Raw genomic sequence first — 18813 nt, 5'->3', positions numbered from 1 at the left:
AGTGACGATTCAGATTGAAGATTTCACCTAAATGCCTCCTAACATAATCTGCACATACCTGAGAGCTATTTGATCCTTCCTTTCTCATTATATTCCCTTTTTCTATACAAAATTATCTAGTATACACAAAGTCTAGCCATAAAACAAGTCTCTCTTCACTAACAAAGCGCATCTATTTACATCGAAATACCTAGCGGAACTTCACTCGAGGTAGGGGGTTTTGTGCTAATTTTTATATGTCATATCTTAAATGTTTTTGAACATATATGTTAGCATTGCACGTCATGATATAATGTTCTTTTCTCCATACCCATGATGCATTATAATAACAATCATATGTGCATTAAAGAACTGAGGGAATGATCCTTCGGTAAGGGAAGGTGACCCCAAAGACAAGATAATCGAGATGATCCTTCGGTAAGGGAAGGTGATCGAATCGAGATGATCCTTTAAGGAAAGGTGATCGGCAAACTTTTGGGAACCTTCGGTAAGGGAAGGAAACTCCCATCAATTTTATAATAATATATATCTTGGTTGCAATAACTTCCTTCTTGTGTATGTCTAAATAACCTTGATTGTAAATTGAACTGAGGGAATGATCCTTCGGTAAGGGAAGGTGACCCCCAAAGACAAGATATCGAGATGATCCCTCGGTAAGGGAGGGTGATCGATCGAGATGATCCTTCGGTAAGGGAAGGTGATCGCCAAAACGTTCGGGATAAGAACCTTCGGTAAGGGAAGGGGACTCCCATTTTTATACCGGTTTGAACTCAATACCTTCCATAAAAGCTACGAGAAAAAGTAATAAAAAGTGCAATGAAAAGAGTGATCATGATTATTCTTCTTTTATCTTTTTTTTATTTATGATTATGTTTATTATTGCATTCAAAGATCCTTCTTTTTTCCAAAGTCCCTTTTGTATGATGTATGATATTGGTTAAGATCTTTATTTTATTCAGATCTATTCTGTTTGACTTATCTATGGCAATGTTACTATTCTTCTCTTATTTATTATTTATTTCGTCTTGCTTTATGGCCTATGAGAACATCATACCAAGGTTTATGAGTTACCTTTATATGTTTTAACGCTATAGGCATTTTGTATGCATTACACATGTCATAACATAAGTAAATGAGAAGCATCTAAAAGTCACACCACTTCGACTAATCAAGACTTTTGAAAATAATAATTGAACAACATTGCATCATCACTGTTTTTATTTTAAAATTCGGAGTGGCTGGGGATGGATATGATGACACCATATAGATAAACTACTGAGAATCTTTTGTTTCTCACCCCTCTCTCCGTACCATCTTCAGGAACGATGCAGTACAAAGCAATACAGTTGAGGTGAAAAGACAGGTGCACTAGTAGGAGCAAGCTATCGAAGACGTAGATACAAAACATTAAACGTTTACTTTAAGAAGGAAGAATATGCGATTGTTTTAGCCATAGTTAAACAAAATAAGAGAATTAGGATTTCCTATGTGTTTTGTTTTATCCTTTTTAACTGATTGCAATTGTAACTATGATGTTTTCTTTTTTATTTGGTATGAGTAAAGTTTGTCATTGTTGTGCCTTCATAGTTTAGCACACCGGTTTTTCATGTTAGTATTTTCAAATCCACTTATATTTTTCAACTAGTAACTATTCTATTAAAAACTAATTATTCAATATTTTTATTTATAAATTATTTTATATAAATATGTCACATTTATTTTAAAAAAAAATTCACAAGGTTTTTTGAATATCAGCTACTAAATATAATCCAAATAAAACTTAACTCAGTTTAAAAGTATTAGGGTGTTACATTTTGGTATCAGAGCAATTTGATCCCATAGGACACTTGCAAGATTAATTTGTTATCATTTAGTTATAAATAGTATTATATCGTGAAATCTTTTCTATGTGATGAATTTATATTAGAAATATTTGATCATCTAATAGTAAAAGTTATTGTGCTCTTGAATGTTTTGTTTGAAGCTTATTGTCATAATTTTATGATCAAAATGTGCATGTGTTAATGTCAAAACATAGATCATCTAGGAACACGCCACTCATAGTTAAAGATATATCCAAATACACATGAGACGTTAAAAAAAAGGGAGTTAAAAAATTATGTTTTAGTCACTTTATATGCTTAGCATGTGTTTTATTTATCCTCTCATTTTCATGTTGTTGTATGATGCCTTTGTTATCATGATTATTGTTTTATACTTTATTCTTTCTTTTCTTATTTTATACTCATACATTTTAATCAGTCAAATTTTTCCATGTGCAAAATCTATCATCTTTAAGTCTTTGTAATCGAGAGTACATGCATATCCTTATGTTTTTTTTATAAATTCTATTTTTATAATTATTACTACTATTTCGCAAGCCATTTAAGCTAAGAGTACATGCATTTTTATGAACTCTATGTGATTATTTAGTATGTTCTATTATTATGAAATTCTCTTATACATGTGATCCTACACGATTTTTTTTATATGTATGCTCTTTATGTTACTATTATTACCTCGTTGATCACAGGAAAGAAGAGAATGTGAAGCAATTGACTTGCATGAGACTAATTATTTTTACTTTTTCGAACCCTGTTTATCATGTTTTTGCTTAACTTGAATTGACATTAACTTCTTTGATTAGTTTTTTCTTTTCTTTCTCTTTGGTGTTTGAATTAAGAAAAAAATGAATGAAATTATCTATCATGTGAATCTATTTTATATAATCATATTGAACTTAAACGTTTAATTCACATTTAGTGCACTTAGTTGGTTCATGATAAGAATAGAGAATAGAACTGTTTTGTAATTTTACTTGATTTGATTGAATGTATGAATTTATTGAACTTATGTATGTTAAAAACTATCATATATTCCTATAAAAAGAAAAAGGTAGATAAAAGGTAGATAAAACCTACTAGGATAAGATCAGGTTGATTAGTATGTTATTAGAAGACGCGAATTTTGAGGACAAAATTCTTTTTTTCAAGGGGGTGAGAATGTAACATCCCAACTTTTTGAATCAAATCATTATTTAATAACTAATTAATTAATTAAAATGGTAATAATTTAAGATTTGAATTTAAAATTTAAACATATGAAAGCACTAGTGGTAGTAAATCTCTAACCGACAGTAAACAACCTTTTAAAACGTAGTCGTAACTAATTCTACATTTATTAGATTTGAATGATATTTTGTTATATGAAAAGATAAGAATACTAGCTCTATTCCTTAAGTTCATTATAAAATCAAATTCAAATTAAATTAGATAGATAAATCGGTTACGAGTTCAGAGTAGAAAATCGCGCTCTTATCAGCCAGCCTGATATATTAAAAGTATTTCGAGAATATCTCAAGCTGTGGTTATCCTATTTACTTCGTTTAAGATTCGTTTTAAAGATAATTCAATTCTCTATAAATTTGTCTCTAATATCCAATTCTAAATTCCAAACGTAGAAAAAGTTATAAGGCTCACAAAGTGACGATTCAGATTGAAGATTTCACCTAAATGCCTCCTAACATAATCTGCACATACCTGAGAGCTATTTGATCCTTCCTTTCTCATTATATTCCCTTTTTCTATACAAAATTATCTAGTATACACAAAGTCTAGCCATAAAACAAGTCTCTCTTCACTAACAAAGCGCATCTATTTACATCGAAATACCTAGCGGAACTTCACTCGAGGTAGGGGGTTTTGTGCTAATTTTTATATGTCATATCTTAAATGTTTTTGAACATATATGTTAGCATTGCACGTCATGATATAATGTTCTTTTCTCCATACCCATGATGCATTATAATAACAATCATATGTGCATTAAAGAACTGAGGGAATGATCCTTCGGTAAGGGAAGGTGATCGAATCGAGATGATCCTTTAAGGAAAGGTGATCGGTAAACTTTTGGGAACCTTCGGTAAGGGAAGGAAACTCCCATAAATTTTATAATAATATATATCTTTGTTGCAATAACTTCCTTCTTGTGTATGTCTAAATAACCTTGATTGTAAATTGAACTGAGGGAATGATCCTTCGGTAAGGGAAGGTGACCCCCAAAGACAAGATATCGAGATGATCCCTCGGTAAGGGAGGGTGATCGATTGAGATGATCCTTCGGTAAGGGAAGGTGATCGCCAAAACGTTCGGGATAAGAACCTTCGGTAAGGGAAGGGGACTCCCATTTTTATACCGGTTTGAACTCAATACCTTCCATAAAAGCTACGAGAAAAAGTAATGAAAAGTGCAATGAAAAGAGTGATCATGATTGTTCTTCTTTTATCTTTTTTTTTTTTTAATTTATGATTATGTTTATTATTGCATTCAAAGATCCTTCTTTTTTCCAAAGTCCCTTTTGTATGATGTATGATATTGGTTAAGATCTTTATTTTATTCAGATCTATTCTGTTTGACTTATCTATGACAATGTTATTATTCTTCTCTTATTTATTATTTATTTCGTCTTGCTTTATGGCCTATGAGAACATCATACCAAGGTTTATGAGTTACCTTTATATGTTTTAACGCTATAGGCATTTTGTATGCATTACACATGTCATAACATAAGTAAATGAGAAGCATCTAAAAGTCACACCACTTCAACTAATCAAGACTTTTGAAAATAATAATTGAACAACATTGCATCATCACTGTTTTTATTTTAAAACTCGGAGTGGCTGGGGATGGATACGATGACACCATATAGATAAACTACTGAGAATCTTTTGTTTCTCACCCCTCTCTCCGTACCATCTTCAGGAACGATGCAGTACGAAGCAATACAGTTGAGGTGAAAAGACAGGTGCACTAGTAGGAGCAAGTTATCGAAGACGTAGATACAAAACATTAAACGTTTACCTTAAGAAGGAAGAATATGCGATTGTTTTAGCCATAGTTAAACAAAATAAGAGAATTAGGATTTCCTATGTGTTTTGTTTTATCCTTTTTGACTGATTGCAATTGTAACTATGATGTTTTCTTTTTTATTTGGTATGAGTAAAGTTTGTCATTGTTGTGCCTTCATAGTTTAGCACACCGATTTTTCATGTTAGTATTTTCAAATCCACTTATATTTTTCAACTAGTAACTATTCTAATAAAAACTAATTATTCATTATTTTTATTTATAAATTATTTTATATAAATATGTCACATTTATTTTAAAAAAAAATTCACAAGGTTTTTTGAATATCAGCTACTAAATATAATCCAAATAAAACTTAACTCAGTTTAAAAGTATTAGGGTGTTACATCCGGCGGTGCTTCCCGATGACCACGGCGCCGTTCTCCGGCAGCCAGGTGCGGTAGTGCAGCCTTCTCCTCATCCGGCGGGTTTCCCTTCTCACTGTTCGCGTTCTGCTCATTCGTGACGGCAACGCTCCACGCGGCTCCCTTATCAGCGACATGACAGCTCTTGTTGGCGCACAACAGCTCGACGATGGCGATTTGCACAGCTCCAAGGGTAGCGATGACTGCAGTGGCGGCGCCTCCTCCCTTCGTGACTGTCTCTCTCCATCTTGCCTGCGGATCGAACCTCTCTCCTCTGAACTTGGCTCGACAACGATTGCTTCGCGGGTCCCTCGCTCTCCACTTCTTCAATGGTGACGCGGCTGCAACACTGGACAACGACATCGACCTCGACAGTAGCAGCGGCGTGCGGCGACGGTGGCGTGACGATGGCCGGTGGCGACGCGGTACCCTCCCTTTCAGATCTCTTCTCGATGCTCTCTCCTCTCTCTACCGTGTGTGTGTGTGTGTGTGTGTGTGTGTGTGTGTGTAACTAGGAAGGAGATGATGATGGGTGAGGCGATGACTGTTAGTAAACATTAGGGTTAGGGTTGTGTTGTGGGAATTTAGGGTTTTGATTTGGGAATTAGGGTTTAGGTAGAGTATTAATTTAAAACCAATTTAATCCAATATAACTAAATTTAAGAATACTATTTAGTTTACAAAATTATATTTAATTAAGTATTCTGATTTAAAATTAGAGATAAATAAATAAATTTTCTCTTAGTTCATAAAATTAATCAAAACCTTTCATTATTCAATTTTAAATTGTATAAAATTCTCATTATTTTTAATTATTAAAATTTTATATTTCTAATATCAATACTCAATTATTTAAAAATTTTATATAAATCATAATAAATTTTAAATTTAAAGTATCATAAAATATAATTTAATTATTTTTAGGACAATAATTTTTCTTAAATAAAATTATCAACGAATATAATAAATTATAAATAACTTACTATTTAATTTTCAAAAATTCGAAAATTTACAGATACTAACCAAAAGACATTTAATTATACTATTAGACCCCTAATATATGGTCTGCGTTATTCATAAGTTATATATTTAATCTATTTTATTGTATTTTTATATTGTTTATTTAAAAAAATTATATATTTATTGAAAGAATTAATTTATATAGTATACAAAAAGATTAAATGATTAATTTAGTTAGTATACAGAAAAAGTAATGTAGATAATATTCTTTAATATTTTAGTTTATATTAATTTATATCTTTTTAATAACTTTTTTTTTCAAATGATAACCTTTAAAACAAACACATTTTAATTAAATTAAAAAATTAATTATTTTAGATTTACGGAATTAATTATTCAAAATATTTTCTTAGTATGTTTTCTATTTTTCGAGAATGTTATTTTTATTGTAAAATAAATAAAAAAAAAATAATAAAATAAAAGTATCAATAGAAAATACTACTATTAGTATTTATCAACATTATTATATTACTATAATAATAATATATTAATATTATATTAGTAGTATATGAAGAAAGTAAAGAAGTGCTTTATATAAGAAAGAGAGAGAGAAAGTATTTGCTTTTTATTGCTGAGTGTCATTTGCTTCATATCATATTCCTATTTATAGGTACATAAAAGTTGTGCTTTCAAATGTAATTAAATATGGTCTTCCTTTGATAAAACTAAATTCTGTATCGAAAAGGTTGGCCGCCCAAGATTGTGAAGGAAGTCACAATTCATTAAATGGGCATCCACTCATGCTTATCACAACACTCCCTCTTGGATGACCATTTAGGATTATTGCCTCGTTAAAACCTTACTAAAAAAAATTCAGTGAAAAAAAAACCTTAATGAAGGAAAAAAAGTACAATATCCTTTGTGATGGGGACTGCCTCGTTAAAAACCTTGTCAAGAAAATCCAATGGAAAAAAATCTGACCAAGAAAAAAAGAGTACAGTCTCCCCCTCTTGTCGACATCAGTTGATGTCTCGAAATCGGCGCATCCCAATCTCATGTACCAATCTTTCAAAGGAGGATTTTGGGAGTGACTTTGTGAACAAATCTATCAGATTGTCACTTGAGAGGATCTGTTGGACATCAATTGTCCCCTGATTTTGAAGATCATGAGTGAAGAAGAATTTGGGAGAAATATGCTTTGTTCTATCACCTTTGATATATCCGCCTTTAAATTGAGCAATACATGCTGTATTATCTTCAACTAGGACAGTTGGAGCTATCTTATGATCAATCAGTCCACATGATGACATAATATATTGAATCAGACTTCTCAGCCAAAAACACTCGCGACTAGCTTCATGAATCGCCAGTATTTCAGCATGATTAGAGGAGGTTGCTGCTATCGTCTGTTTCGTGGACCTCCATGATATAGCTGTACCACCATATGTGAACAGGTATCCTGTTTGAGATCTATCTTTATGTGGATCAGACAAGTATCCAGCATCTGCATAGCCAACTAGTTGTGACTTGGATCCATAGGGATAAAACAATCCCATATCAACCGTTCTATGAAGATATCGAAAAATTTTTTTGATTTCACTCCAATGTCTTCTAGTTGGAGAGGAACTATATCTTGCTAGTAAATTCACCGCGAATGATATGTCAGGTCGTGTATTATTAGCAAGATACATTAGCGCTCCAATGGCACTAAAATATGGTACTTCAGGACCAAGGATATCTTTATTCTCTTCTTTAGGACGGAATTGATCCTTTTCCACATCCAAAGATCTTACGATCATTGGGGTACTTAATGGATGTGACTTATCTATATAAAATCTCTTCAAGATCTTTTCTGTGTATGTTGTTTGATGAATAAAGATCCCACTTTTTATATGCTCGATCTGCAGGCCGAGACAAAACTTAGTCTTTCTAAGATCTTTCATCTCAAACTCTTCTTTTAGAGTTTTTATAATTGTTGGAATCTCTTCAGGAGTCCCAATGATATTTAAATCATCAACGTACATAGCAATTATAATGAATCCAGATGTAGATTTCTTTATGAAAACACATGGACAGATATCATCATTCTTGAATCCATTTTTGGCCAGATACTCAGTAAGACGATTATACCATATTCGTCCAGATTGCTTTAGACTGTATAAAGATCTTTACAATTTAACTGAGTATAACCCCTGTGAATATTCATTGGATGGTTTAGATATCTTTAGTCCTTCAGGAACTTTCATATAGATATCCCGATCTAATGAGCCGTATAAATAGGCTGTTACCACATCCATTAAATGCATATGCAGTTTATGATATGCACATAAACTGACCAAATAACGCAATGTTATCGCATCCACTACAGGGGAATACGTTTCTTCATAATTTATACCGGGCCTTTGTGAAAAACCTTGTGCCACAAGTCAAGCTTTATAGCGCACAACTTCATTTTTCTCATTTCGTTTTCTCACAAATACCCACCGGTATCCAATAGGTTTTACATCTTCTGGTGTACAGATTACAGGTATAAAGACTTCACGTTTTGCAAGTGAGTCTAACTCAGCCTTCATGGCTTCTTTCCATTTTGGCCAATCATTTATTTGTCGACATTCTTCGATTGATCTTGGCTTAAGATCCTTACTTTCATGCATGATATTCAATGCCACATTATAGACAAATATTTCATTGACAATTGTCTTATTTCGGTCCTATTTCTTTTCTGTAAAGACATAATTTATCGAGATCTCATCATTTTCATAATTTTCAGGTACCTGAATGTCTTCTGACGTTAACATTATATCAGAATTTTGGACAACTACAGGTGTCTCTACTATGTCTTTTTAAACAGGAATAGTATTTACCTTTTTTCGCTTTCGAGGATTTTTACCTTTGGAACCGACAGGCCTGCACGCTTCTGGCATGAATTTGCTTTAGTGGCTACTTGTCCTACTGGGACATCAATTCGAATTGGGACATTTTTCGCAGGTATATAAGATTTGGTTATCCTCTTTGTATCAGAAAATGCATCAACCAATTCATTTGCTATTCTTTGCAAATGTATAATTTTTTGAACTTCTAGTTCACATTGCCCTGATCGAGGATCTAAATGCATCAACGATGATGCATTCCAATTAAGTTCCTTTTCAAGAAGCTTATTCTCTCCTCCTAATATTGAAAACTTTGATTCATCAAAATGACAATCCGCAAACCGGGTTTTAAATACATCTCCTGTTTGTATCTCAAGATACCTCATTATAGAGGGAGAATCATATCCAACATATATCTCCAATTTTCTCTGGGGTCCCATTTTGGTGCGATTAGGTGGTGTAATGGGAACATATATCGCACACCCAAATATTCTTAAATGGGAAACATTTAGCTGCTGGCCAAAAGCTAATTGCATAGGAGAGAACTGATGGTAACTCGTTGGCCTCAAACGAATAAGTGATGCGGCATGTAAAATAGGATGCCCCCAAACCAAGATTGGGAGATTTGTTCTCATAAGTAAGGGTCTAGCAATTAATTGGAGGCGTTTAATAAGTGATTCTGTTAACCCATTTTGTGTGTGAACATAAGCTACTGGATGCTCATCACTTATTCCATTAGCCATACAATAAGCATCAAAAGCTTGGGAAGTAAATTCACCAGCATTATCAAGACGAATTGTTTTGATTGGATTTTCTGAAAATTGTGCTTTTAATCGAATAATTTGAGCTAGTAATCTCGCAAACGCCAGGTTGCGAGAAGATAATAAGCACACATGAGACCATCTCGAAGATGCGTCTATTAGGACCATAAAATATCTAAAATATCCACATGGTGGATGAATAGATCCACATATATCACCTTGAATCCTTTCTAGGAATTCAGGGGACTCAAATCCAATCTTTATTGGTGATGGCCTTAAAATTAATTTTCCTTGAGAACATGCAGCACAACAAAATTCACTAGATTTAAGAATCTTCTGGTTCTTTAGTGAATATCCATGGGAGTTTTCAATAATTCTCCTCATCATGCCTGTTCCCGGATGACCCAATCTATCATGCAAAGTTATGAATTTATTTGGACTAGTAAACTTCTGGTTTACAGTGGCATGTGATTTAACTACACTAATCTTGGTATAATACAACCCAGATGAAAAGTGAGGATAATTTTTCTAGTATAACTTTCTTATTTGAATCATGAGTTGTGATACATGAATACTCATGATTTCCCTCATTCATTGTTTCAATATGATATCCATTTCGGCGAATATCTTTGAAACTCAACAAGTTCCTCAGAGACTTGGTAGATAATAGTGCATTTTTTATTATAAATTTTGTTCCTCCAGGAAACAAAATTATAGCTCTTTCGGAGCCTTCTATCACATTGCCTGAGACAATAATAGTATTAACATATTATTCTTTTGGCACAAGATGGGTAAAATATATAGTACTTTTAAGAATAGTGTGCGAACTTGCACTATCCGCAAGGCAAATATCTTCAGAATATGTCCTTGCCATTTTTCTTCAAAAACAAATGATAATAATAATAAAATGAGTAGAAGTACATGCACAGTAAAATTATTCACATGAATACTTAACAAACACATACACATATCAAACTATTCTATCATTGATCAAATAGCCAATATTTCTTTCAGAATCCTTAAAGAAATTAGATACATCATAATGAGTGGTGGAATTTTCATTATTTAAAACAAAATTTGTTTCCTTTCCTTTGTCATCCCTTTTCAAGGATGCTTGATAAAGATCAACTAGGTGCCTTGGGGTACAACAGGTACGTGACCAATGGCCTTTTCCACCACAACGGAAGCATTTATCCTCAATTAATTTACTTTGCCCATTGTTTCTTTCTTTATCCCACTTCTGGTGAGATCCTTTCTTGTGAATATAATTTATTTTCCTTCCATAATTTTTCTTGTTGTCAAAATCTTGCCATTTACCTCTTCTGGGGTTATAAGTTGCCGCATTTACTTCAGGAAATGGGGCGGCGCCAGCTGGGCGCGCTTCATGATTTCTTAAGAGCAACTCATTGTTGCATTCAGCAACAAGAAAGTAAGAAATTAACTCAGAATATTTTTAAATCTTTTTTCTCAATTGCTACTGCAGGAGCACATTCGAGGCATGGAAGGTCGAGAAAGTTTTCTCTAACATATCGGACTTGAGGAGGTATCACCGTCTTTTGATGATTGTACCTTTCTTCAAGGTCTTTCCACAGATCTGCATGATCTTTTAATGCGGGATATTCATTTTTCAATCATACGTCAAGATGACGATGAAGGAAAATCATAGCTTTGACTTTATCCTTCTGGGATGTATTATTTTTAGCCTTAATGGTATCTCCAAGATCCATTGAATCAAGATGGATTTTAGCATATATTATCCATGATAAATAATTGTTTCCAGGTATATCAAAAGCATTATATTCAAGATGAAAGAGTTTCGACATAATAAAAATTTGTTACCTGAAGTCTTTCTAAAATTTCGTTAGAGATTCGTGCTGATAACATATTGTAAAATAAATAAGGAAGAAGTAATAACATAAAAGTATCAATAGAAAATACTACTATTAGTATTTACCAACACTATTATACTACTATAATAATAATATATTAATATTATATTAGTAGTATATGAAGAAAGTAAAGAAGTGCTTTATATAAGAGAGAGAGAAAGTATTTGCTTTTTATTGTTGAGTGTCATTTGCTTCATATCATATTTCTATTTATAGGTGCATAAAAATTGTGCTTTCAAATGTAATTAAATATGGTTTTCCTTTGATAAAACTAAATTCTGTATCGAAAAGGTTGGCCGCCCAAGATTGTGAAGGAAGTCACAATTCATTAAATGGGCATCCACCCATGTTTATCATAACAATTTTATAGATCTATTTAATTTTTTTTCTAAATGTGCAAAGGCGCTCATATCTATTAATATATAACAAAATTTTTCACACGCTGCACGAATTGAATAATTAATATTTTAAAAAAATATTAATAAACTAATTACAAAAATAAGTATATAAAATTTAGAGTTGTTAGTATTAATTAGTATATTTTTAATGTTTTTTATTCAAATGAAAATCTTTTTAGCATATTTTAATAAATTTTAAAAAATAACTAAGAAAAAAAAAATTAATGGTATGCACCATTAATTTAACATCTATTGCTGATATCCATAAAGAAAAGAAGAAAGAAAATTAATGATTCAAAATGACACATGGTCATTAATTCCTCCTCAAAGTTTACATAAATAGATATACAAATTTTTGGATTTGAATTTTCTAAAATTTGAATTTTACTTTAGAGAATAAAGTATGATATCTCACTATTGTTTTTATAGGTGGATCAAAAATAAATATAAAAGAAAAATTATTCAAAAGTAGGAAATCATACTCTACTATTTTAAATGAAATTCAAACTTTAAAGGATGGATATCCGAAACTTTTTATTAGCAACTCCCGGTTTGATACTCCTCCTCAAAACTACGCCGTTTTGATCCCCAGAAAAAAAAGGCCCAGCCCATAGTATCCCCTCCCCCTTCAATCTCTTACAAACGCCCAAATCACCAAACTGATCAACCCTAACCCTATCAGAGCAAAATCAGCAAAGCAAAGCAGCCACTATCAGCCCCCACCACTATCGGCGCCGGCAGTGACAACCAGTGGTTGCCATCTTCGCCGCCTCTCGAAGGTCTTCTCTCCTCCTCGCGTCGACAAGCCCGAGGGTGTCGTCGTTGCCGTAGACCGTTTCTGCTGCCTGACGTCGCGAACGTCTACTCAGCCCTGTTCTCCTCGCCGTCGCAAACGTGCCTGCTTGGCCGTGTTTTCTTCGTCGTCACCTCTATATAATCCATGCGAAGTGCCACCTCATATACTATACATGCAAATCCCGAAAAATATGTTCGAAAATCTTTTTTCCGGATTTTCGTGTATTGTATATCTGGTGCCACTTCGAACTTCGGGAGAAAAATATCTTAGTTAAATTGTATGGATAAAACATATTTTTTTTTTTCTCTTTTTAAATTTTGCACTTCACCAGTTTATTTTCCCAAAATATTTAAGTTCATTTAAGTTACATTTCTGAATTTGTTATCATTTTTTTAGTTAAATTCAAAGCAAGCTTTATGTTTCTGTCAAGTCTGTTTGCATTTAAAGTATTTTAATTTGTAAGTCGTTTTCAATTTTTAATTTACCTGTTTATGTGTAGATAAAAAACAATAAAAATTTCTTCTAGTGATAAAAAATGGTAGACTTTAATGCATGATAGACTTTGATGCATGGTAAACTGTTGATCGCATAAAGGAATATGTTTTGCTTCTAGACATTAGATTTTGAACCAACCCAAAAACTTTTTGCAAAATTTTTTTAATTTTAATTTGCAGAAGATCTGTTAAATAGCTGTATGTTAATTAGAATTCTATTTATACACAAAAAAAAGGAAAAAAACGGTACTTGGGTTGTTATCAATAATAAATCAACCACTATATAGCTGTACCTGGACTACAGTATTAACACTTGTAATTTTCCATTGTTGGTTCATTGATGACCACAATCACGAGGGTCCACGTTGTTTCAAGATTCCCGTTCAAGCCACATTTATGTTGTGGTTGATGATGTCATGGTACTTGCATCATGTGAACTATGTTTCTACTGAAATTTGGTGCAAAGACAGTGAGAAGCTTGCACTCCTCGACTTCAACTCAGGTATTAAACAATCATATATAGATTATTGCAGTTAGGATGATCTAGCTAGTTAGTAGAGACTATTTTTTTAATTATTGGAGTTGAATTCAAACATGTTCTATGAACTTTGGCTTTTGCAAGTGATTGATAGTTAATAATTGTTTACTAAGTCAAGTTGTTTCTTGTGAAGAACTTTTTTTTCAAAAAAAAAAAAAAAAAAACCACACACATACACACTAGCCCTTTGAGAGCTTTATAATTGAATTAGGTTGTCCAAAATCGATTCCAATTAGTTAGATTCTATTGAATTAAGTTAAATATATGATGCATTCGTTGTGGTTAACCTTGTTGCAATTTATAGTGTTGGATGAACCAAGCCAGACTCTTAATAAAATTTGTAAGTTTCACTCTCATTGAATACAATGTCTTCTATTGCAGAGAAAGATGGTTGCCTTTGGAAAGAAGTTGAAAGACAGACAATTCAAGAATGGCAGGGGTATGTACGTCTCTGCCTATACGTTGAGGGTTGAGATTTTTCAACTTGGATATCTGTTCTGCTCTATAATGATATTTTGGGTTCATAAATTTGATAATCTTGTTGCAGATATTATATAAACTACAAACTCATGAAGAAACGAGTAAGGCACTCTGCTCAGCAAATTCAACTCGGAACACAAGATTGACGCCATGTGCTCAAGGATTTCTCCAGAATGCTAGATAATCAGGTTTCTGTTGTTTTCAATTTTCATTACTGCCAATGGTCAACTTAGATTCTAGTTGCGAATGTGATGATTCTAGTTGTGTGTTAACATTGGTTTCAATCACTCTCTAAATGTTACAAATCAGATTGAGAAGATTGTCCTTTTCCTTTTGGAGCAACAAGTGATTTTGGCAAGCAGGATATCAAAGCTTGGAGAGCAACATGATGCTATTCTGCAGTAACCTGAAATTCACAAAATGTCTGAACTGCAAGAAGCTTATAGAAAAGTGGGACATGACCTATTAAAGCTTCTTTTCTTTGTTGAGATGAGTGCTATTGGTTTGCGCAAGATATTGAAGAAGTTTGACAAATGTTTTGGCTATAGATTCACCGATTACTATGTTAAAACTCTCGTGAATCATCCTTACTTTTGGCTGCAACAAGTGTTCAAGCATGTGGTAATATGTTTGATTCAAAACGAGTCTTCACTTGGACTGTCACATAAATAAATACAGAACTTTGTGAATGGCCATTGACTGATGGATTTGAAATTTGTAGGGAATAGGAGCTGTTGTGGGATTATCTTGCAATCTTCATGAACTTCAGAACCGTCAAGGGAGCTATTTATCAATTTATTTATCAATTTATGATCAACCTACCCTTCCTCTGCAGGTTCCACATCTAATTTGCTTCAAACACTTACTTTGTTTTATCGTAGCTGGCTTTGGAGCATCATAAGATTGGTGTTGATTATCATATTTCCTCGGTCTTTTCATGCAGGATCCTGTCATTGATTCAATAAAAGCAGTGGTTGACAGGTTAACTAACTCAACAAACTTCCTAAACTTTTTGGGGGCAACATGCTCTGATTATGCAAGAAGAGCTGCCAACCCCCATGGAGGAACCTGTTGATGATGAAAGATACCATTGCATAGTCTCTTATCCTGAACTTGGCAAACACATTTTTGTATATGGTCAATACATATATTATTGTCCCTAGCAGATGACTACTCTATGAGCCTTGGGTCTGCACCAACAGTTTGTGGTATCGTAATTGGGGCGCTGGCTGTTGCTCAGGTGTTCTCTTAGGTATATTTTAGTGCCTCGTCAAATAGATCTTACTTCAGACCTCGTCTTCAGTAGCATAACTCTCTTTCTTGGAAATATCCTGTGTGCGTTGGCATATGATGCTCGTTCATTATGGATTCTCTTGATTGGTTGTGTGTTCTGTGGGCAAATAGTCTTCTATTCCCGAATTTTCGCATGCCATGATTTTGATGGTACTTGCAAATAATGTTGTGTGTTTGAGTTGATTAGTACATATTCTGTTTACCATCTTATTCGGAATATTATGAGGTATCTTTTCTTGCTGATAAACACTTGGATATTATTACAGATTGGGTTCTGCCAGAGCTGTTAATTGGCGTTATATCAGTGGCTGTGTCCCTCTCATAATCCGGATGCAAGCATCAGCTGCTTTCGTCAGTGCCAGCGCCCTTGGCATGGCTTGTGGTCCTGCATTAGCTGGCATATTGCAGACTGATTTTAAGATTTACAAGCTTACGTTTAATCAAAATACGTTGCCCGGTTGGGTTATGGGTGTTGCTTGGCTGATATATCTTATATCGTTGTGGATCACTTTCAAGGAACCTTCTCATGAACCCGTAGAGAATGAGAATCACGTGAATAATCATCAACTAAATGATGGTACTTACTGAACTTATACTGCACCAATTTGTTGCTGCTTGTTCAGAATGAATGAAAGTAGTCTCGCACATTTTTCTTTTGCAAATATGGATTTTTTTTCTCTTGTTTTGTTGAGCCTCAACATGTGAATATAACATGACACGTTTTTCTTGTGTAGAAGTGAACGATGCACTTGAACAAGGCCTAAAACAGCCATTGCTGATTACTTTGAATGATAAGGGAGATGAAGAAGCCGATCAAGATTATGATGATAGTGAAGAAGCTTCAGAAGAATCTCGTCTCCCAGCGACTTCGATTCGGTCTGCATACAGACTCCTTACGCCATCTGTAAAGATTTGTGCACAACTCACGGTCTCCCGCAGAGTATGGATTTTCTATCAAGTGCTGAGAATTTCGTTACATGTAGATGTTTGAGATCAATGTTAATGTCAAGATGGAAAAAACTAATCATTCACCTGAGTGCTCTGAACTGAATATGATATGTCATTGCGTATTTCATTCAATTTGCACTTTCTCCTGTTTTTTGTAGTAACTTCCAATGGCAAATGATCATTTAGATAAAATATTGGAAAATCAGACATTTAACCTACCGAATTTGTTTAACATTTTCAGGTTCAGTTATTGATATATTTTATGGTCAAATATGTAATGGAGATTTTACTATCGGAATCTAGTGTCATCACAACATACTACTTTAACTGGTCAACAAGCAGAGTTGCACTTTTTCTCGCTTGCCTTCGATTGACTGTTCTTCCTGTAAACGTTGTTGTTGGAAGCTATATAAGCAACATGTTTGAGGATAGGTATTGATAATTTATGCTCTAGTTGGATTAAGAAAGATGCATGTAAGTTGATAGTAACACATTTCTTCTTCATGCTGAACAAGAAGTGAAGGAAATTGAAACCATCTTATATATTAGATTGAGATCCTCTCTTACTCCATCTTTTGCGAGATCATTCAGAACCATGATATTGTTCAAATATTCTCCTCTTGCATCTAAGTGAATGGATTCGAATTTTATTTATCTGTTTCAGGCAAATTCTGTTGGTATCGGAAATTATGGTTTGCATCGGTGTCCTCCTTAGGCCTTAGCTTCCATTTGGTTATTCCATACTCCGTGCCACAATACATATGTTCAGGCCTCCTTTTGTTTGTTTCGGCAGAAGTGCTTGAAGGTAAGATAATAAGATCTGATATTTTGCTGCACTATTTATGATTGTCGAAAGTCGACAAAATTATATTTCTTCTTACCCTATGCTGATGTGGGATGCTTGTGTACTAGGCTATCCTTTACGATACACATGAAGTATGTCAAATAATTCATGTGTTTAGACATAATTTGTATCAAGATACATTTACATTTCGGATGCACCAATTTTCTCAATCCAACAATTATTATTGGATGGAGGGAGTAATAGTTATCTTAATGTATTGGTTTAATTTAGTATTAAAAACATGCTTGATGCTTGATTTAAGCTGATGTAAATTGTTTAGTTTTTGTTTTTCCTGACAATTACATAATTGTCTTACTATCATTTGTTCCAGGTGTCAACTTGTCGCTGACTCGCTGCTTTCGCGAGTTATGTCCTTGAGGTGGAACCTACGATGGAGGGCTCTTGTAAACTGAGGCTGGAACAACTGCGAGAGTTATAGCGGACGCAACCATCATCCTGGCTGGTTACTTGGGTCAGAGTAATCTTAATGTCACACTGCTTCCTTCACTCTTCATTTCCATAGCCTCCATCTTAGCAACATGCTATACCTACAATTCATTATATTAGTTTATGTTCCTGAGTTTCTCTCAGGCTGAGATGGTAAGAGTATAATGCTCTTCAGCATGACCTCGCTTATTATCTGTCATTCTGTCTCCATTCGATAATTTTGATCAGTTAAGTGATTGTGGCTTCATAAGGTAGAAGTAGTACCTAGTATTTCGTTGTGTAGGGTGGCAAAATGTGAATTATTGGCAGAATAGATTCCTTAACTGTCATTAATTTTTCTGTGATAATTAACTTGGTTTAATTTTCTTAGATGTTCTAAACTAAATATGTTGCGCAATGGTGTCCCTTTTTTTAACAAATTTAGTTTAGAGATATTCTCCATATCCAAGCAATTTTAACATCCAAGTTTATCCAAGTGATTTTAAGTTACGAGCTTTTCTTGCTTTCTTCTTTCCTCACGCTTCTTCTCTTCTCTTCTCTCCCACGTTTCTTCTTTCTCCTTTAGAGATGGCAATTTTCTCCGGTGGGGCGGGTATTTGCGGGGATTTACCCGTCAGGGAACAGGTTTGGGGGCCAATTTTTCCCTGGGGGCGGGGAACGGGTATCCGTTTTGTAAACGGGGCGGGGGCGGGGGCGGGGGTAGAGATACCCGCCCCGTGGATATCCATTTAATACCCATAAATATCAATTTACCAAAATATCTCCAGTATAGATATATATTTTTAACAAACTCTATTCCCAATTTCCCATTTCACTCATTCTCTTT

General features: G+C 33.7%; 1 protein-coding gene and 1 pseudogene across 1 annotated transcript; both read left to right on the top strand.

Annotated features, from left to right (window-relative positions):
• The first annotated feature begins 12785 nt into the window (after nt 1-12785).
• LOC112751187 (SPX domain-containing membrane protein At4g22990-like) lies at nt 12786-18372 on the top strand (annotated as a pseudogene).
• LOC140173090 (SPX domain-containing membrane protein At4g22990-like) lies at nt 16079-17953 on the top strand. The gene is made up of 4 exons (XM_072218281.1): nt 16079-16325; nt 16483-16688; nt 16938-17128; nt 17872-17953. Exons 1-4 carry the CDS (start codon nt 16079-16081, stop codon nt 17951-17953), a joined length of 726 nt encoding a protein of 241 aa, XP_072074382.1.
• Nucleotides 18373-18813: the final 441 nt, after the last annotated feature.

The sequence above is a fragment of the Arachis hypogaea genome, chromosome 15 (genome assembly GCF_003086295.3).
Source record: "Arachis hypogaea cultivar Tifrunner chromosome 15, arahy.Tifrunner.gnm2.J5K5, whole genome shotgun sequence".
In the NCBI taxonomy this organism is placed as follows: Eukaryota; Viridiplantae; Streptophyta; class Magnoliopsida; order Fabales; family Fabaceae; genus Arachis; species Arachis hypogaea.
Note: the sequence above shows the minus strand (reverse complement) of the source record. Positions and strands in the feature narration are given on the sequence as shown.